This window comes from Python bivittatus, unplaced genomic scaffold (assembly GCF_059951505.1).
Source record: "Python bivittatus isolate LINGU-HERP-01145 unplaced genomic scaffold, Pbiv_v1 ctg000980_np1212, whole genome shotgun sequence".
NCBI classification, from domain to species: domain Eukaryota; kingdom Metazoa; phylum Chordata; class Lepidosauria; order Squamata; family Pythonidae; genus Python; species Python bivittatus.
Genome location: NW_028277125.1, coordinates 41,644,779 through 41,667,500, shown reverse-complemented (window position 1 = coordinate 41,667,500; position 22,722 = coordinate 41,644,779). Strand labels below are relative to the sequence as shown.

Sequence of the window (22,722 nt, the reverse complement as noted above, 5' to 3'; positions counted from 1 at the left end):
CCATAATCTTAAAACAACTTTAATCCATATTTTTAAGATTCTGCACTTGGTAATCAGCTAACCCTACACCTGATAATTAGAGATATACAGACTGAGTTTGCACAGTATTCTAAGCTAAAATATGATTGGCTAGTTCATAGCTTAATATGTTGTATTAACTAATCCACTGTGGTTAGTTTATGGTTTAAGGTGTTGTGTGAACCAAGCATTTTGGTCAGTTCAGTAAATGGTTAATCATGGGTTATTGAACTATACAGTTATAGCCATAATAAAATCAATATGTCCCCATGAACATTTTGTTTTATACAATTATAACTTTTTAAAAGATAGGAGAAAAATATGGATATATTCATAATTAATGACTGGAGGGACTTTAATAATGCAGTATGGGGTAGTGGTCAACATGTTGAATGAAGACTGGGGAGACCTAGACTGAAGTTTACCCTCAGCCATGGAAGCTCACTGGGTGACTTTGGGACAGGCACTTTTTCAGCCTAAACTACCCCACAGTGTTGTGGGAAGAATTAGAGAAGGGAGTGTTACATATGGCACCTTGAATCCTTGAAAGAAAATTCAGATATAAATGTAATAAATATCTATAAGTCTACTTGATAGATTTTTTATCTCATGGCAAAATAATTTTCTGTTATGTTTGTCCCATAAATAGACATTCAAGATTACCTTGAATGGGTAGGATCTCTAGATGGTATAACAATATTTAATATAGTTATTAATGTTGGTGATATTTTGGCAGTTCCTTGGCCCACATGAAGCATGCTATATTTCATGGATTGTCAGCTATATTTATAACATTTCACTTCAGTAGTTGGATATCTTTTTCCTATAGTTTGTATTCTCTATGAAATGCTACTTATGTAATGTAAGGGTTGGAAGTTAATTTGGAGATTCATCCCCCTGCCTGGTGCAGGAATCTACTACTACAACATTGCCTATAGATGCTGATCCAGCCTCTGTTTAAACATCTTCACTGTTTAAACTATCCACCACTTCCAGAGGCAATCTGCTCTATAATGAACAGCTCTTACCTTTAGGAATTTTTTCTGATGTCCTACCAAAATCTACCCCTCCCCGCAACTGGTAAATTAAACCCATTTATTACTAGTTGTCCTGTTTTCTGGAACAGTTCTGAATAATTCTGTCCTATCTTCAATAGGATTGCCTTTCAGAGATTTGATGTCATCTGTCTTGTCTCTCTGCAGTCTTCTCTTCTGCAGGCTTAACATACCAAAACCTCTATCTGCTTTTCATAAGTTTTTTTTTCCTTCCAGGCCTCTTATCATATTGGTTGCTCTCCAGTGGGCATGTTCTAGTTTGACCATGTCCTTCCTAAAATACATGCCTAGAACTGGATGTAGTATTCTAGAAGTAGTCTAATTAATGCAGAATAGAAAGGAACAATGATTTATATTGATCCTGATGCTATACTTCTGTTGATACAGCCTAGGATTGCATTTACTTTTTTTGCAGCTGCACAACATTGTTGGGTCATCTTCAGCTTGTTATCTGCCAAAACACCTAGATCCTTTTCATGTGTATTGCTGCTCAGTATGATCCCCCCCCATCCTATACTCATGCTTTTGATTTTTTTCTATCCCCGCGTAAGACTTTACATTTGTTGCCACTAAATTTCATCTTGCTGTTCTTGCTGCTTATTCCAGTTTATCAGGATCTTCCTGAATCTTCATACTGTTCTAAGGAGTTTGCCAACCCCCCATCTTTGTGTCATGTCCAAATTTGATAATCATAGTTACTAACTCCTTACCCAAATTACTTATAAATAAGTTGAACAGCACAGGGCCTAAAATGGAGCCTGCAGTACCCCATTCAGCATTTCCTTTTAGCTTGATGTGGAGCCATTTATTGGGCACAATTCTTCAAGAAGCTGTGTATCTGATGGTGACATATTACAGCCCTGTTCTTTTCATCTTCACATGCACACACACACACACAATTTAAAAGGGAAAAAAGCAGATTAAAAAAGGAGTGAGAAGAGAAAAAGCACAAGTAAATAGATTTACAAGCATTATATTAGGTAGATTAACTACAAATTCTCAGAATAATTTTAATATAGTTCTGCATATTTAAATACCTTATATTAAAATCTAGTTAAGGTATCAACATTAGCAATTAGCAAAGTATGAAATATAAATTAGTGAAAAATTACAGTCTTATCCAGTCAGAAAGAAAGCTAAACCTTATTTTTCAAATCATCCATGACTTAAATGTTAACTGTACGTTAAAAGAAACTGACATTTCAGATGTGGTGTAAGCCCATGGGTACAATTATAGTCTAAAAATGGTTTCCATGTCAGATTTTTCAAATGCGAGATTATTTCAGACATTGAGGCATGCTCTCACAACTTAATTTGCCATTCTTCTACTGAAGGAATTATACATACTTTTCAATGGGAAGCATACAGTATCCTTTTTCTTATTCTCTACTAGAATTTCATAGGAGACTTAATACTTCATTAAAGTCAAGGTACACTATGCCTTCTGCATTCCCATGGTCAGCTAAACTGGTGACTCTATCAAAAAGGGAGATCATGTTGACTTGGCATGATTTAATCTTGACAAACTCATGTTGGGTCCTGCCAAACAATGCATTGTTTTCTAAATGTTCCAAAACCAATTGTTCACTAATTTGTTCCAAAGTTTTGCCCAGTAAACTGATCTTTCTGTAGTTACTAGAGTCAGATGGTTTCCCTTTTTTTGAAGATAGGAACATTTGGACTTCTGGCACTGTAAGATGACATCCACAAGCTCTTTTAGGACTCTCAAATGTAATTGGTCATGGAGACTGTTAGAGAGTGGGAAAAAGAGACAGGAACCTTACAGACTTGCATCCACAGCTCTTCTTGATTTAGAACAATATTTAATACATACCATTAACTTAGCTTTACAAAATATAGTTAAGGCCTTAGCTTAACAAAATACTGTTCTGTACAAACAATTTCAAAAGGAGCTTTTTACAGTGTCTTATCTATTTCACTACCTCCCTTCCTCACTCACACAGCTTTTGTTCTGTGTTTCTGGACTCATTTCTAGGAAGAGAATGGGAAGAGGGAAAAAACTTTTTCGGGCTTATCAATAGAGAGTTGAACATATTTGTAAGAATTAAACATTAATCCCATTGAAATAATTAAAATAATATTAACATTGTTTTATTAACACCAACTGAAATATCGGTGGCAATGAGCAAGCTTATGAGTTCACACAAGCTCTTCAGGCTATTAAACAAAAACAAAAAGATGTTATTAGTTATGATGGGAATGTTCCCCACAAGAGTTATTGGGGAGTAAATCCCAGTAAGTAATTTATTGGTGAACATGCTTATAAAGTCTTGGCGCATGGATTAGACTTGCTAATGCAAGATTATTTTTTTAATCAGGGCAACTTAAAAAAGCATTACTACTTCCCTTTTGAAATAACAGAAATATAAGCACCAATCCATGTTTAGATGGACACAATTCTGTATTAGATGGAGTCTAATCAATTAAGATGCCAACCTGTATGCTAGATATGCTGGTGGGAAAAGTAGGATTTAATGAAAGCTCCTTTTGCTAACTGATTTTGAGATTTTATCTTCTCAGTACAAATGGTAATACATCAACATATCCCTATAACTATGATATTCTGCCAATAGGATACTGTAAGAGAAACTGTGCTTCATCTTAATACTGCTGACAAAGGGGTTGGTGTGATCAGAAATGCCCCTTTTTATTTAATGGAGAGCCAAAACAGAATGACAGAACTCCTACATTGCTATGGTGTAGATTAAGATTTAAATTAATTCTGCCTTTAACACAGCAAACCTTCACCAGTATATAAACTCTAGACAGGATTTCTGTAGCTGAAATGTTATGGTATGCTCTTGTATGTGTGAGAGAGAGGGAGAAAGGGGGACAGCATGAGAATGAGAACGCATGTGCAATTGACTAACCAAGGGGCTGTTTTGGTGATGGGAAATCTGGAAGAAGAATACTTTGCACAAAAGTTCAACCTGCCCTAGAGGACACTGCTGACATTTGTTATAGAATTCCCAACAGCTACCTAACCTTAAGACATGAATGTCTATCAGCAACACCATTCCTACAACTGGGAATAAAAGGACAAAGCATCTTGAACAGGTAAGCTATGTATGATGGAATGCCAAACAGACTTTGGGAGCACGGAGTGGTAGCAAAACAGTTAAGGGAGGAGGAAATAGGGGCATTACAAAAGAGATTGTTAAGTTTGGGGGAGGGGAGAAACATGAAAAAGAGGACTCAGAGTAACTCCACCTTAGTTACACTAAATATAAACTCTGCAAGAAAATTACTTGGTAAACTTTCAGTTTTGTTACATTATCGGCAATAAAGATCTTTTGAGAAATCTAAGTGATTTTGTTTCCTAAACTAGTCAGCCTTGCAGGGCTTGACACCATACTTCAGAATACAGTTTCTATAAATAGTTCCCCCCCTCAATAAAAAATGAAAGCTACATTTTGACTAACCTTATCGGCAAAATGATATTTTCTCCTACAATACTTTGAAGTACTTTAAAGGTTTAGCATGCATAGCCCAGTAGCCATGAAAACAGTAAATACAAATAAACTGTTAGTGAATGCTAGATACTTTAAACCTTGCTGCTTTTAATCACATACTTATGATCCCTTTTGCCTCACAGCATCAAAATCAGAACACAAGAAACACACAGAGGTTTCCTTCAGGTGAAAGGTAGGTATTTAGGGTGAGAAGATTTGGTATACCATTTGAGCACCTACAGCAGCATTGAGTGGTCTCCTCTGAAATAAGTACTATGTATTTAAATTCAGAGACTGTGCCTTACACCTGCTAATTGTTACTCTCCCTTTATGTCTTTAGATTTCTACAGACAGTATTCTTACTAGATGTGGAGGGCTGGATATTTTCCATTCTCAGTGCCATGCAGACTACAAGCAAAGCTTACAGCAAGGCCAGACCAATGTGATTCCAACTATTCCATTGTGTTGTTACCAAACTTATTCCAATAGGTTCCATATTTTGGCAACCAGTTACATATCAAGTGAAGCAATGCTTGCTACGGAAGATTGAGCAAGACTACTCTTGTATAGTTTTCAAGTTACAAAATGCAATAGGGTGGTTTGCAATCCCTTCTATGTGCTTTTGTTTTATTTCAGAACTGTAGCACTCTAAGTGCTATATGTAGAAGGGTGGGATATATATTTAAAATAAAAAAGACTAAACAAAGATTTCACCTTATTACAGCTGTTGTCCTTTTATTAGTTCAGATGGTACTGTTCACATAACCCATCCTGGTTCCCATTGTTCTCAGAATGATACTGGGTAGAATGAGAGAAAGATTTCTTGCTATTATGACTTGGTGCACACATGGTTCTATCATCCAGCTACCTGAGTTTCAGTTATACTAAGGAAGTAGGCCCTTCAGCTCATAACAGGAGGCCTGGTTTCTGCTTCTATAAACAAGAGTCATTTAACATTAGTTGATAGGGGGAAAATACAAAGATCTGACACATAAATAGCACGCTGTCTTATTATGCAGGCCTATTTGGCATTCCCTTGATTACTTAAGAGAACACATCTGTGTAGGCTTCTCCCAGCTTCTTTTGTTATGAGGCTGAATCCAGAGCTTGAACTTGAAGCCATTGTATATGTGACTGCTATAGTGCAATAAAAAGCTAATGTTCCTTTACAGCCTATGAACTAATGGTATAAATGTCTGAGCATGTATATAGATGCCTAGGGAGTATTTTGATTACTGAATAAGTAAGGAGTTGCTCTAGACTATAGTATAGGTTCTAGTTCTGCTTACTATACCATCCCTGTCTCTAACATAATTTTAGCAATCAATGTATGTAGAAGATGAATTAGACCTTGCTCCTACCATTTCTCACAGTGGGGCTTGAATTTATGTCTTCAGTTTTTTAAAGCCTCCCTGATAGATAATGGTTGTTTCTCACAGTGAGTACAAATTGTATATGAATTCTGAGAGACTCATAGTTGCTAGGTTCCTGCTGTCTGAACCACAATGTGTCATGGTGTGTGATATCTGTGTTGGTAAATCATGCTTTATATAGTAGAGTAAGGTGATTGGGGGACGGTTTCCTATCACAGTGCAGAAGTTGATGGATTACCTGTCACACTGTTCAAATTGCTTAACCATGGCTCTTGGAATAAACTCTACTTGGTGAGTTCACACACTAAGCCAAAATGAAACAAACACCATTATGGGTGTTCTTTCATGCTTGGCTACTGTTGCTGGAGGAGCAGAACATTGTCTGCATGTTAAGATTGTCATACATTTGGCAGTGTGGCATGCAACAGTTTTTACTTCTACTTATGCTTTTTGTTTTTTCAACTTCTGCGTGTCCTCAGTTTTTATTATGGGGATTAGAGTGATCAAGTCATATATAAAAATATGCAGCAAAATCTAGAGCTACATAAAAGGGTTTTGTTCCATAAGTAAGGTTCTTTATACATTTTCCAATAATGAGGAGGAAGAATTGGGAATCTTCTGTGAACTCTAAGGTTTGCAAAAATAGTGGAAAAGCTTCAACGAAAAAATTCTTGAGAGGAGCCAGTGAATGAAGCACAATGCCCATGCACAATGGATATGAGTGGTGTTTATCTTAAAAGGGGACAGACAAGGAGAGTAACGAGAAATTACCCTGAAAGAAAAGATGGCCACTAGTCGGTATCCTGTACAAAAGCACTCTACATTGCAATGTTTTGTTGCAGATTCCACTTAAATTTAAATTAAATTAACATTTTTGCAAGACTGAGAGTGTCTTAGGAGGCATGTTATTTTTTAAATCATACCCACCCATTTGCCTAAAGGTCAGTTTGAAGGGTAGCTCTGAGTTCAAAGCTTGCTTGCTACTTTGTTAGTTGGCCTTAATGAAGATACTATACTCTCTGTTAGTTTCTAACTAGGTAACATAGCTATGTTCTATACCTATATTTTAAAGTTAGATTATTATAAAAAGAAGATACAGATTTTTATTTCTTTTAACGCCTATTGTTTTTTAAGTAAACAAGAGTTATCTCAGTGGATCTCTTTGGATCCATTGCACTGAGAATTTATTAAATGTTCTACCGGTGCCTAACAATCTTAGCAGTACAGAATTCTTGGTTTCCAGCTTGGAACTTCTCAACATAAAGTCACAGTGATGTAGTATAATCCTTTAGTCAATACCATTTGAAAAAAATCTTCCCTGTTTCTGACTATGCTTTGCTCACTTTGTAGGGTTAAGTCTAAATCTAATGAGACTCTAAGCTGAGAGGCTGAGAACAGCATATTTTGTTTTATAAGATTGTTAACCAGTATTGTCTTTGTTTAATTAAGAAAACAATGTCAACCAAACAAGAAGCTAAATACTATATAAGGGAATCATCTGTAATTAGAATGAATAAACTTACTCTATTTTTAAAAATCTGCATATTTTAGTTATAAATGGAATAAATTATTACTATATTTTTGCTGAAATTGTAAATTTTAATCTTATTTCCATAGTGTTTATGGAACAAAGCTATTTCCCAAATTTGAAAGTTTATAATTTGCTCCTTATAAGTATGCTGAAGAACATTTAAAGGCAGGACACAGACAGAATCTAAATCAGAATCAAATGTGATTCTGTAACTTTTTTGTTTTAAATGCTACTTATTATGACTTTTAATGGGATTACTGTTATCTAGGATTTCAGGCTTACATGTTTAAAAGTACTGTAGTTTATGTAACAATACAACTACAAATCAATAGAGTTTATTTAAAATAGAACAAATAGCAGATAAATGTTAATGGATAATTTGCTGTTCAGATGAAAAGAATGTAGCAGACATGGCAGCTTTGATTTTCATCTAGATTTTTGTATGTTTGAATTAACTTTCTAGCAAACCAGCTTTTTCAATATTTCTTTGCCATGCTGTTAAAAATAGACAAGATTGACAATTGTATATCTAGATAGCTAACAACTAGCTTTCAGATTTAGATCTGGAATACTTATTAAAACTAGTTTAATTCCACTCTTAATCATTGGATATCAACAGAACCCTAGCATACTGAAGAACTCAGAAACCAGATCAGGAGATAATGCAGAAGAGATGGTAAATTATGGAACAGCTAGGCTTTTACTTGAAAGCGTATTAGAATAAATAATATAAAAATACAAGCATAAATTTGATAGATGCATGATTATGTATAGCTAATGAATTAAAAACAAATGGTATCACAATTACTTTCTCTAATTACCTTTAAGATTAAGCTGTTCCATTAGAAAATCTTAAGCTAAGTTACACATGACATTACCCTGGCTTTAGAATTTCTTCATAAAGAAATGATAGTTCTGAAGGAGAATTTATTTAGATTTAGTTCAGAGGACAGCTTTAATCCTCCCCCCACTGCAGTTCCAATTTAGCTGTCCTCTTAGGGCAAATAGCCATGGTGGGAGAGCATTCTCAGTTAGAACCATAATTGAGAAAAAAGTGGGAGAATCCCTCTAAAATGGATGGCATTCCTTCAAAAAGCAATTGCTTTATATATTCTTCACTTGTACAAGATCTGTCATACAGTATTTAGTTTGGTCCTTAAATAAGGCTTCTGGCAGTACAGTATGACATCATGGAGTAGAGAAATAGAGATAAAATTGTGTATGTATTAACTCAGTCATTTATTTTATGGTGGAGTATTATTTTTTGTTTATTTCTTGAGTTCCATCCCATATTATTGCTGTTTAGTGCCTATGTATAAGAATACTTAAAATCAGGATCAGGTTGTTATATAATTTGTATTCAGTGGGGTTATTACTGACTTGAGCATTCTCAGGCATTGTAGAAGCATATTTTGGTTGTTTGTGTAGGCTTCATATATGATATATAGAAAGCAGTTGCCATTAGATTGTTACTAAATTAAGGAAAGTTAAATATAAAAAAATCAGGAATAGATAACATGGTAGCAGAAGTATTTATATAGTTAGTATGTGCCTGATTAAGCAACAAAATAAATACAGATAAATACAGTAAATATATTTGGAGAAAATGTGTGAAAGGGCTTCACTTTCAAAAAGTATGGATAAGAAAGATAAGACCGTTGAACACCCTATAGTGCAGAAATCAGTACAAAATGCTGTGGGTACAAGATAATTTAGCACCCTCATAAAATGACTTTTTAAGCAGGATCTTATTTGTCATTATAAAAGGCATGGCCAGAAATCTTCCCCAAAGTACCAGGAGTCAAACCATTTAGGATTTATAAATCAAAAATAGCACTTTGCATTGGGCTTGGAAGTAAAAAACGTAACCAGTATAATTTCAAAATACATTTACAGGTAGTCCTCGACTTATGATCACAATGGGGACTGGAACTTCCATCGCTAAGAGATGCAGTTGTTAAGTGAGTCGTGCCTGATTTTACGACCTTTTTGCCACAGTCATTAAATGAATCACTGAGGTTGTTAAACAAATCACATGGTCATTAAGCGAATTGACTTTGCTTGTCGGAAGCCCCTTGGGAAGGTTGCAAATGGCAATCATGTGACCCTGGGATGCTGAAACCATCATAAATACATCCTGGTTGCCAGGTGCCTGAATTCTGATCACATGACTATGGGGATGCTGCAGTGGTTGTAAGTGCAAGGACCGGTTGTAAGTTACTTTTTTCAGTGCCATCGTAACTTCGAACAGTCATTAAACAAATGGTCATAAGTCAAGGACTACCTGTATTTAAGCATATCAAACCTACATTCACTAATAATCAGATACATTCAGAGTTTTCAAATTGCCTTTAAGAAAAGCTCCATGCAGACTCAAGAGGTCCTGATAAGTTTCAGGCTTGTTGCTTCTTCCTTCTTTTTCTTTTCATATGAGCTTTCAGATTTTTCCTCGCAAGTGATAGCTTACTATTTTGCACAATGTTCAAACTCAAACTAAAATACAAGTGTATTATTTGCTGTTGACTATAACTCATTGTACATGACTGAAATGGTGAACTACTTACATTTTAGCACTAACTCCAAGCTGAAGCTTCTAATGTCTGTGAGCACTAAGTGTGGAAAAGGAAATGGAGCACAAAGATTTGTTTCAGTCTTTTCTGGACCAAAGTATTAGGACTCTGCAAACTTTGGAAATGTTTTAGAAGTGCTTCAGACCTCATATGATTGCAGCATCTCTCTGCGATTACTTTAAAAAGCCCATTTTCAGGCTTCCCAGCAAATGTGAAAAAAAAAATGTTGTTGCTTTAAGGAACCCACTCATTAAATTTAATATGAAAGCAGCAGCACCTTTTTTCAGATTCACACAAACGTATAGAAGTACAGTATCTCTCCCCAAGTTCAAATGTGATATTTTAGAGGAAAGAGTTTATTGTCCAGGAACAGATATTTCTCCTGGCAGCAGTTGTGGGTTATCTACCAACTTTTCTATGTAAACTGAGCTTAGGTTTAGTCAAGCGCTCTTAGATATGCAATCAGGTATTTCATTGCCTGATTAGACTTTTTTAATATGGTATTTTATATCCAGAGTAACAAAAATTCTTGTAATACTGATTCATATGTATTTAAGAATTAGGTTCTCTCTTTTAAAACTGTACCTCTTCTAACTGATAAATGCATCTAAGAGAAGGGGAAATTGTGTTAAGTAACAAAACAAATGCTTTATATATAATGTGAACAATACAGACAATTAAATGAACACTGAGGATAGGATAGTTTCCATGAGGAAGAAGTCACACTCCCAACACTTCTGAAACCTGTTGTCTCAAGGAAAGAGCCATCATAAAATGCTGCTCCGAAACTGGAACACTGGTCAAGTACTAATCCCTTACCAGAGATATTGAAAGTCACTAGCAGAGCAACAGGAAACCTGTGGCCCTTCAAATGTTGTTAAATAGAAACAGTCAACAGTATAGCTGGTGAGACAAAGAAATGTTGGTAGCTGACATTTAACACAATTTATTTGGGCCTCAGATTCCCTGCCCTTCATTTGAATGCTCCAGAAAAATGAGTAGGATTATGCTGCCTACCTATCCTGGTTTAGGTTATCTTAGATCATCCAAAAATCTTGCCAAACTCCCCCCCCCCCGCCCCGCAAAAGAAGCATTTTTCTCTATTCTTCCACAGAAAGGAAGCAGGTACTCAGTCTTCTGCATACTTAAGCCAAGTGAAATTAAGATAACTCAATCATAACCTTTGTGTTGGTTACAATATTATTAAAGCCTGTTTTTCAAATACTCATACTGAATTACTGTGAATTCTTAAAAACAAATAAATGTAATTATAACTTGGTTACAACTTTGTCAAAAGCTAGACACTTGTTCTGACATTTTAAGTATTTCTAAGGTTTTAGATAAAAGATGGAAAGCAGATTGTAATTTTCAACCTTCCATCAATGAAAAGGAGGCATTGAAAGCTGCAAAAGGCATAACTTGATTTTTCATTACAAGTGCAATCATATTTTTTGTGTTTCAATTTATTTTTCCCAGCAAGAATTATTTGAAGCTTTTGTGTTATGCATTTTCAGTCCACTCTTTGTGACATGGAAGACAGGCCGAGACAAACGACTTCGGGGCTGCATTGGAACTTTCTCTGCCATGAATCTTCACTCAGGACTCAGGGAATACACATTAACCAGGTAAAATCAACAGTGATCTCTCAGAAAATCAAGTCCGGTTCGTTATGTATATATATTTTTTGCGATTTCATGTGTATCCTGCTGCCAGGTTAGGTTTTTTTTTCTACTGTTGCCATTTTTTAAAATCCTGCCTTTATTATTTTTATAGATAACTCAAAAAGGTGAACATACCTAATACTCCTTCCTCCTCCTATTTTCCCCACAACAACAACCCTGTGAGGTGGGTTGGGCTGAGAGAGAGTGACTGGCCCAAAGTCACCCAGCTGGCTTTGATGCCTAAGGTGGGACTAGAACTCACAGCCTCCTGCTTTCTAGCCTGGTGCCTTAACCACTAGACCATACTGGCTCTAGTCTCAATATAGTTAACACTGAAGAAATATTATCTTAGAAATCATTTTTCATATTATGCTTCAGCTATCAGATAATCAGTACATTGCTTTCTTCTATTTTTGACTTTAAAAAGCTTGTAAAATAGTAATCTTGATATGAAGTATATTACTTTAATGTTTTGATGATTGTACAATGTGATACGTACATGATAATTGTCCATTGTGAGGTTTCAGGTCAGATTTCCACCTTGAAAAAGCTTCCAAATAGGATTCACAACAAGCTTATAGTAGTTTGTAAAGCAGCTCTGCCACAAAGATAGCCACCAGCTCTTTCTATTGAATAAGAGAAAATTCTTCTCATGAATAATAATATTTTCAGGGTTAAAAAAAATATTCATGACTAAGGCAGGAGCCTTTGTAATTGGGTACCCGCACTGGAGGTGTGAAAGACTTGAGCATTTTGCAGAAGCATTATGAAAGCATGGTTCAAATTGCATAGCTCTAGCTTTTATTTGCCTAGTGCTTTCTTTAGTGTTTATTTAGTACTGCTTGTAGTATGTATAAATCTGTTCTGTCCTAAAGTGATGTAATTTTTCTTAAATTTGGCTAAAAATGCTTTGAATGTAGCAAAACATCCAAATTACATTTTAACGGGCTGTTATATATATGTTTGTGGGTATGTCCTCTTTCCACTGTAGTGCACTTAAGGACAGCAGATTTCCACCCCTGACTCGTGAGGAGCTGCCTAAACTTTTCTGCTCTGTTTCCCTCCTCACTAATTTCGAGGATGCCACTGACTACTTGGACTGGGAGGTAAAGCTGAGAATCTGTAACTTTATATCACTGTCTCATGCCATTTGGATTCAGATCAGTATGTTGTACTGTGTCTACTTTACTGTAAAGATAAATTACAGTGATAGAATTTAAAGAATGAGATTTGAAAAGAGGGGAGATTTAAAGGTGAATTACTGAATAAATTACTTCAGTCCCTCCCAGATGATTACTATCTTGATACGATGGCAGGACTCAGTAGCTTCAGTGAACTTGAGAATGATGCCAACAAAAACATGGATTCCTGGTAAGGACATCCATGCCAGTAAAATCAAAATGGGAGAGATGAAGCTAAGAGTAATCTACATGTGAGCTGATAGGGCTATAGGACTAAAGTATGCCAAGTTCCTAGGAGAAGGTGCTGGAAGAACTCAGATTGGAGAAACAGAATGGTTCAGAATAGGAAAGTGAGTGAGATAGGGATGAATATTGTTCCCATATCTGTTTAGCAAAAACAGCAAATATACTATAAGAATGGAAGGATTCAATGAAATAGCAGCTGAAATAAATGTTAGAAGTCAAAACACTAACCAATTGTGATATGCAAAATACATCATCTTGTTAGCTGAAAGTAAAGAAGAGAGAAGAGCTCATTATGAAAATGAAAAGGCAAAGTTCATGTTAAAGGGTGATACACAGCTTTGTTTTCTTAAGCTAAGGAATAAAGATGGACATTGCACTGACAAAATAAAAAGGAAAACAGTTCTAATGAGTAAGACAAATTTAGAAATATCCATATCCTTTATGATCTTGTCTGTGACAACCAAAATTACAATTAAAGCATTGGACCCTGTAGAAAAAAAAGAAATAGATACATTTAAATTAGGGATTTGGAAACAGTTATTAAGAATACCACAGAGAGCACAAAGAACCAGTCAGTCACCTTTTACCCTTAGGTAATAAATAGCAATCAAAAACCACCTTGAGAACCTGTTTTCAGGGCCAGAAAGGATGAATTCAAGAATTGGAGGCAAGGCAAGGCTTTTTTCCAGGTTGATCCTTGGATAATATCCATGGCAAGGGTAAACCCTTTGTATTTTGTCCCAGAAAATACATCTCAGCTGACTTAATACTTCAATTTTTAGGTCGGAATCCATGGAATCAGAATTGAGTTCATCAATGAGAAAGGTGTCAAGCGCACAGCTACATACTTACCTGAAGTTGCTAAGGAACAAGGTGAGTTTGAAATAAAATGAAATTCTATATTGAGTAAAACCTGTGAAAATGTAAGGATATAAATAATGGAGATGGCTTACATAGCTGCTGTGAAAGTTACCTAAAACCATTCATCATCTTTGGCTGAATTATTCAGAGGCTTTGATCTTTAAATGGCTCAAAATATCCAATGTTAGTAATATGTTATATAAATAAAAGTAATAGTAATATAAAATAAAAATAAATTATCTGTCTTTAAAAAATCACCACACACTGGTGTGGTGATTTTTTTAAGATGGATGTTCATTTTATTTGTTCAATTTATATTCTAACTTTTGTTTAGGAACTCAAGGTTGCAATCATGTTTTAAATGTTGTCTTATTCATAATTGTTTGGGCTTTCAAATATCACCAGTCACAAAGTGAAAACAGATCATGGTTTAAGTCACTGATTGATTTTGAAGTTCTGCCCTGAAATATAAACAGATAAGAACATAATTGTAATTGCTCAAAACACTATATAATTCCTCATATTATTTATTCCAACATGCAAATAATCACATTTTCTCTTCCTGGAAATGCATGAAAAGACCAAAGTGTAATTTATACCTTACAGGGAAATTTAGCAGATTTAAATTTTTAAATTATAGCTATGTTTCATTTTGAAAGCATGACTAGATTTGTTCCTATATATAAATAAAATAGTATGAATCCCTGTAATATTAGAAGTGATAATTTTGGTTGTTTACAATTGAAATAAGTATTATGAAATTTTAATCATACAGTAGTCAATATTTACAGTTAATATTCTGTTTATCTGCAGCTGTTCAATAATCTGAATAACTTGAACTTTCTTTTAAGAGGCTATCTCCTTTTCTTAAATAAGCCTGTGTTTATAATTCTGCTGGTGTCATTTTCAAACAGATTGGGATCAGATTCAAACAATAGACTCCTTGCTCAGGAAAGGTGGTTTTAAGGCTCCAATTACCAATGACTTTAGGAAAACTATTAAACTCACCAGGTAAACTTTCTTGTAATTTTTGTATCAATATTATTACTGCTTCTGTTTCTAATTGGAAGAGCATATTTGTGGAAATTACTTTTTTCCATGCAAGGTTTTGAATTTTAAATTAGATGTTCCTGATCCTATAGTTTCCCACCCTCCACCCCCCATCCTTCCCCAAATTGCAGAGCCAACAATCTGGAATTATTAGAATTTATTTTACATTTTTTATGCTTTTTTAATATCTACAGAGGAATTTCAGAAAAAAATGAAATTTTGAGAAAGTAAAATCTGTGCAGTCTTTTAAGGGTTATTTTACTGCTTTAACAGTATTAAAATATTGACTGAATTAGTGGGATCTTTGGTCCACCCATTCCAAAACAGAAGACCTGTTTTCTCAAAAATTACCAGTTGAAAAATTGAAAAAAGACTGTAAAATGGAAACATTAGGGAAATATTTAGGCCTTGGTATCTCTAGAAGTAAAGTATGGTAATATTGGGCATATGAGACACTTTATTTTAATAAAATTAAAATAAAATGCTTAGTTTCATAAATTCTAAAAATCCTTTTCCACTTTTGCTCCTTTGTTACAGGTATTTAAGTTAGCTATCTTTGCTTCTTGAGGTAGAATACAGCATTAATATTCATAATCATTGATAGTCCATACATTTATCTAGTTCCTATTTCAGATTTTCTAAATTGGAGTCCATCATCACATCTATCACATTTCTTGGCAGTTAATTTTACAGTTTAACTATGCATTGTGTACAGTATGCCCTTTTTGCTGCCCATACCCAGGTTCACTTGATTACCAAGTGTTCTTTTTCTCTATTCATAATTTCTGTACATATATCCTGGTACTACTTCACTTTTTTACCCACATCAGCAATTCCTTCTCGACATGTTTACATTTTGGATCCAGTAGTGAGTGGAATGACAGACAGCAGTAGTAAGCACACTTGCCATCCTAATGAAAAGAACAAGTTGATTGCATCTGTTGTTCAGTACTATTGTTGAATACTGCCATTAGTGGATTTAGCTGAACTAAAAAGGAAGCAATCACAAAGAGAAAGATGGAAGAACAAATACTAAAACTGTTCAACTATAGTTGAAAGGTTCCTTCTATGATGTTGCCCTTATCAAGTATGCATCTACATTAAATTGGAAATTATTATGGGCTGGAAAATATTTTGATGTTGGGAGGAGTGGGAGGAGATAATTCCTTCCCAGTTCAGGCCCTGTTTCTCTCCAGAGAGCACATGGATCTCTCAGCTCTACCAAGAACTCCCTAAATTGCAACAATCTTTACCGTTTTTCCCCTCCTTTTCAACTGGTCCTTTTCTTTTTCTTTTTACTTAGCTCCAGTAAACTTAACAGACCTCCCATCATGCCTACCACACACATGAATAGCAATTTGCTGTCTGTGGATATATCAGAGGACTTCTCCAACAGCTAGGACCAAGCCTGAAGTCCAACCTCCAGTGGCACACCAACTTGCTCTCTCATTTCCCCATTGCACTGTCCCCAGAGGTGCTGGCCAACAGTCAGTGACTAGTGACTGCACCCCGGGAGCCAGTTGGCCTAAGCACCAGAGGGAATGTTAGCTGGCTACACTGATTACCCAGTCCCACAATCCCTTCACCAAGGCAGCAATCACCTCCAACCTTCCCAACTAGTTCAGCCAGATAATTTCTCACTCCAAAGTCCCCACCCCCACCCATGCAACCTGATGTTTCCAAATGCTCATGGGAAAGTCCAAAGCATTCCCAGGCAGGCTGCAGCCTCATTGAATCAGGCACATACCAGTGGCTAACCATCCCTTCAGAGGCAGTTGGGCTTCCCAACTGGACTGAGCCATGGGGGCAAAAAGGCGGAGAGGAAAACTGGACTGCTCCTCATCCCTCCTGTCAGAATTCTTTCTGAGTCCTTGGTAGAACAGCTAAGGCCAGAGTTGCCTTCACTGGGAAACAAGCCAGACAGCCAAGCAAATGAGGGATACCAGTTCCCACGCCCTGTAACAAAAAGCTCAGATACCCTCGGGACCATCAAATAGGATGGATGAAAAAGAAGACCAGTAACAAATCCCCAAATCTACCAGGCTATACCAAATATCAGACTTTCTTCACCTTCTCAGGAAAGTTGGCAAGTCCCTGGCCTCAAGGAACCAAAACCTCCAACTCCCACAGATTCCTTACTGGACTCAGGCTCTACCCAGTGATAATCATCTCAGCCTCTGAATGGCTGGGAGGCTAATGGAATTCATCTATTTGTGGAATTAGGTAATGTGACATATGGATCTTAAAAATGATACCTCATAAATTTCACTATCCTGAGAGTACTTCAACCCATCCCCCAGATCACATAGTGCCAAAACATCCATTTCTTGCATACAGGAAAATGAGTAGGTCTCACTGGATGAGAGATTCTTCAGCTTATATTCCATTTTCTTCATTGTGCCCAAGAATTGCCCTGCCATCTTACAACTGAAGTGAATGAATCACAACACCATGTATCACACATTCTAGTTGGAAACCCTGACATCCATCATAAAATCTCTCCAAAAAAAGATGCTCTGGCCTCACTGGACTTACAGGAAGCCTAACTACACATTTCAGTGCACTCATCCACATATAATTCTTGAGGTTCAAATGCCAGGGATACTACCAATTCAAGGCCCTTCCATTTAGCCTGTCAGCTTCCAGAATGTTCACAAAAGTGATGGTGTTATTGCCCACTTCAGATCCCAGGGAATATTATGTGTACCCCAATCAGACACCCTGCTGACCCAATCGCCATCAATCAAGCAGAGAAAAAAGAACATTCGGATCATAATGCAGACCCTTGAGGACCTAGTCTTTCTGATCAACAAAGCATCCTCCAATCAGCACACAGCCTATAGCTACACACCTTCCCTCATTCCCACTGATCCCCAGCCTCCTGAGATTATGTGAGAGCAGAGCTGATAATAATAGCACCCCATGAACCCAGGAGATTCTAGTACTCAGCCCTGGTCAATCTTTTGACATCTCAAGCATGGAGCCTTCCTGAATCACAAGACCTACTGATTCAAGTATGAGTCAAACATCTGGACCTCAGTTATTGCAATTACATTCCTGGAGATTGAGCAAGACTGCCACCAGCCTAGAATACAATAATAAATCCATCCAGATCATCCTGAACAGCTTCTACCACTTGCATGTACAAGCTCAAATGGCAAACATTCTGCAAAGAGGCCAAAAGGAATGGAATCTCACAACTTAAGTCAGTGGACTTCTGCAAGGGACTACAACAAACACCTTCCAAAGACAAACAGTAGTCCCCTCCTGTGTCCTATCACCAAAGAGCACTGGTCCTCTCTCAGCCCATCCTCACATCAGGAGATTCCTAAGACGAGCCACTATCACTCATGTTCATTATGAGGCCTTCACTAATACTTCAAGCCCTGACCTGGGCCCCATTTGAACACTTGCATGAGTCAGTCTTGGAGCACCTGAGAGGAAAGTGGCATTCTTAACTGCCATAACTTTGGCTAGACAGATATCAGATAGGAGTGTTCTTCAAAAAGAAGGAGTTCTGCATCATCCAGCTAGACACATTACTCTGTGTGTAGACCCTCCCTTCACCACTAAGATGAATTTGATCTTAAAGTAGAGTCAGGAAGTGGCCCTCTCTTCCTTCAGCGCCAATCTCAAAACCCAGTTAGGATTGGCACAAACTAGAAGGGGTTGCCCTTGAAGCTGTAATTGGTCCGGAATGCAGCGGCAGTATGAGCAATGATGGGTAGAACTAGATACACTGATGTTACACCTTTGCTTTGTGAGCTGCATGGCTCCTGGTAGGCGTCAGATGCAATTCAAGGTGCTGGCTGTCATCTACAAAGCCCTTCATGGAATGAGGCCGAGTTATTTGAGGGATCACCTTTCTCCAATTGTTATTACCCATCCCATCAGGAGGGACATGCTCCAGGTCCCATTGATTAGAGAATGTCATCTTGTGGGACCCTTTTCTGTCACAGCATTTCCCCTTTGAAACACTATACCACCCAACGTTAGGTTAGCCCCAATTCTGTTGGCCTTTTGGAAAGCCATTAAAACCTGTATATTTTCCCAGGCATGGGGGTTGGGAAGTTCATTGAACTGAAGTGGACTGGCTGCTGATTTTGTTGGTTGTCATAGTATGTTTCTCTTTGACTTGGTTATTGTTTTTATTTGGTTAGTTATTGGCCAGCCACCCCTGTCATTAATGCCCCTGCCCTGGAAGACATCTGTAGGGTTTTCACATAGATCTCTATGTCCTCCTTTATAAAATATTATAAGCTTAAGGTGTACCTCAGCTAAAACCTCCATTAGTTCTTAACAAGGACTAGGATCCTACTGTCAGGGACACCTCTGGAATGTCCCACTGTAGACTTGCCTGCTTCTGCTGTCAGAAAATGGTACACTGGATTTATTCTATGAATATTTTTCAGTATTGGAGACAGAGTATCCAGTCCAGCAAGGCAAAAAGGAGGGGAATACATACTGTGGATCCATACATATTTGTATTGAAATATGCATGGCCTAATATATCTCTCCCTTGTTTTTATATATATCACATTTTCATATCCCTTGTGCTTTTTGGCTTGTCTTTCCAAAACTTGAAAGGAAATATCTCCTCTCACCGGAAACAACTGCCCAGAGTCGCATTTGAGTGAGATGGGCGGTGACTAAACTTGAAATATAAATAAATAAATAAATAAACTTCAAAACCTTTTCCAGTTCTGCTTCCAGAGTGAGTGGAAGGATATCCCATTGCTATAGAAAAAGGATAACGATAATGTACCACTTTCTATTGGAATATTGGTCTTTCCATGGTATTGGAGTATTTAATTTAATTTAACAGTTTAAAAAGCCTTTCCCCACAAATTGATATTGCCTCAATATATTGGATTTCAGCTTCCATAATTCCCATGCTTATATCTGGGTTGAGGAAGCCTACTGTAAAGGAACTGTATTGATACAAATTTTAATGGGTAATTGCATCAACAAATATTTGTATAGGATTTCAGTTTCAACTATGGCTGATTTGATCCATTTGTTTTATTTATAGAAGTATTTTTAAAAACTCAACATTTTTTCTTTCAGATACCGCAGTGAGAAGGTGACAATCAGTTATGCAGAATACATGGCTTCTCGTCAGCATTGTTTTCAAAATGGCACTCTTCATGCCCCACCCCTCTACAATCATTACTCCTGACACAAAGCTGCATGACCAGTCCCGCCCCCCAGCTGCCAGCTATGACATCATTGGAGCAGATGCCTCCTCTTCCTGGTCCAGTTACTTCTATTACTGCACCATTTTATGATGCTAGCTTCCGTTGCCAAGTCTGCCTTCCAATTGATTATGGGTGGTGGGGGCTACCAAGTGAGTGCAACTGAATTTCAGAGGCCCAAGCTTACTTCGTTCTTCAGAATGAGGGTTCATTTGGACTGAGTACCTGGGACCATTGCCATTGGATAGAGAAAACCTTGAGGAATGGCAGTACCACTTCAGATTGCTCTGTCTCTGTGTTAAATTGCACTGTGTTCATTTGAATTGTTAATTACAATGCCCCCCGATCAAGTAGGAGATTTCTTCTGGCAGTCTGGCAACGGAGTCCAACAAAAGATTTTTAGGTTATTTGTATTTTCTTTTTTTATCTCTAATATTTATCTGCCATAAGCTAAGTAGTCCTAACATGTCCCAGGCAAACATGTTATGACTTGTTATAAGGATGGTATGTCTGGAAGTTCTCCTCCTTCAGAAGATGGCAATTAATCAAAGATTTAAAAGGTAAAATAAAATTTACTGCAGATAAAAAGCATTGCCTCTTCATATCCAGAAGGTTTCAATTTATACATCTAGCTACTTTTATCTTTGACACAAAAAGAAAGTAGCTTACATTAGATAAGATACTGCATGCAAGAAGGTGAAGCACTATGGGTTGTGTATGGAAGTAGCATAGGTTTCCTTGTATCCCAAAAGTATAATCTTTGGGTTTCTTTTGGGTGTCTAACTTAAAGTACAGGCAGTAGGATTTTCAATTGAATTGGGGCAGATCTTTTCCCACAAAGCTATCCTTATTGTAATAAAAAGGAGTGTAGATTTTTATTATTGAAAATATTCCATGAGGCCTGTGTTTTTAACAGGCAGCTTTTTTTTTTGCTAGCGTGGCACTAATATTTAGGTAATAAACACATTAAATGTTAGCTTAAGTGGGTTATCAGATCTGGGTGTGTTCTTGCTGCACTGATGCTTCAGCCCTAAATAATATAATTGGAAGTAAAACAAATTGGTTTACATTATTTGCTTCCGGATAAGTGTACTTAGAATTGGAACCTAAAGAATGTTCTTTACCCACCAAGATAAGTTAACTGGGATCCAAGTTTTAATATCCTGTAGATTTTCAAGTTTCCTATTGTTAACTGAATATGCAGGACACTGAATAGTAAACACAAACCTTTTCAAAATTTTCACTATCTCAGTTCTCCTGTGTGAGTCATTAAGTGATATCATGAGAGCAACAATATCCCCAAAATTAATCCACAAAATGTAGCATTAATCTGCATTAAATGGAATGCAGAATTTCTGAAAAAAATGATAATCACCTTGAAAAACAGGAACAATCAGATGATGGACTCAGCATAACGGCAGTATGATACCATATGTGCACCACATGGAACAACAGTTGCTTTTGTAGAAACCAAAAAATTACCTTTTACCACAGGATACAAATCTCTATATCTTTTGAACAAATTAACCTTGTCATTGTGAAAGAAAGGAGTAAATGCTTTCTATCTCAAAGCAAAGTCTCTAAGGCTAAACAAATGCCCCATCCCTGGAAAGAAGTATAAGTAAACATGAATTGCTTATATATTGAGGTGAACATTATTTGTCATTTAAACTGCTGGCTAGAAGATGGCAAATGTATAGTACCTTCTTTGCAACAGGCCTACTTAAAAGAATCTAGGATTCCTCCAAACTGCGTATTTTTCTAGCACTCTTCACATATTTGAGAAGAAATCACATAGTTTTATTTGATACTGAACATTCTTGTAGAAGGGAGGGGTAAAAGAGGAATATACACTAGCCATGCACAATATTGTCCTAGCTTTTAGTTTTGCACTGGGATCATTCATTTGGATTACCACTTTTTCCCTTCTAACTATGCTGAAAAGTAGATAAGAAGGGACTTTTCCACAATTTCCTATTACTGAGAATAAATTAGCCTTCTTATAAATTACAGTGAATTGTAGTTACCAGTGCCCTCAATAGAAAAGAGACTGTAGAACGGGAGGGGAAAGGTAAGCTCTGGTCATGCCATCCATCTCTGCTCTCAGACAGTATTGAACTATAGGGCTACACAAATTACTATTAGTGTTCTATGTTAGAATTTAAATTGTAAAGATTTTTTTAAAAGCAAAAAGGAAAAAAAATGGTGCTAAACTTTCACCCCTGAGCACATTCGGTAAGACTGGTCATGCAGGCATATAGTGCTGTACTATTCAATATTGCTTTTTTTTTTTTTAAGAAAATGTTTGCCCTGTTACATGTAATCAGCAGTGTATAGCATTAATTATTTGATCTCGTTTTAATGGGTGGAGGGGAGCTTAGGAGCCAGATGGGGGCCTTAATATTTTAAAGAACTGATTTTAAGTGTGACAACTTACTTGGTCTAATTTTATTATTATATTGAAATAAGTCAAAATAGTTTTGGAGTGAGAGCTGGTCTCATTCCATG

The 22,722-nt window shown here is 36.6% G+C and overlaps 1 protein-coding gene across 3 annotated transcripts in view; it reads left to right on the top strand.

The window, feature by feature from the left end:
• AMMECR1L (AMMECR1 like) overlaps nt 1-22,507 on the top strand; it is a 27,741-nt gene extending 5,234 nt beyond the window's left edge. For all 3 annotated transcript variants that reach the window (XM_007421951.3, XM_007421952.3, XM_007421953.4), the window contains 5 exons: nt 11,535-11,645; nt 12,673-12,787; nt 13,891-13,981; nt 14,884-14,980; nt 20,087-22,507. In XM_007421951.3, the coding sequence (XP_007422013.1) occupies nt 11,535-11,645; nt 12,673-12,787; nt 13,891-13,981; nt 14,884-14,980; nt 20,087-20,198 (526 nt within the window). In that variant the 3' untranslated portion in view covers nt 20,199-22,507. The remainder of the gene's footprint in view (nt 1-11,534; nt 11,646-12,672; nt 12,788-13,890; nt 13,982-14,883; nt 14,981-20,086) is intronic.
• The last annotated feature ends 215 nt before the right edge of the window (nt 22,508-22,722 follow it).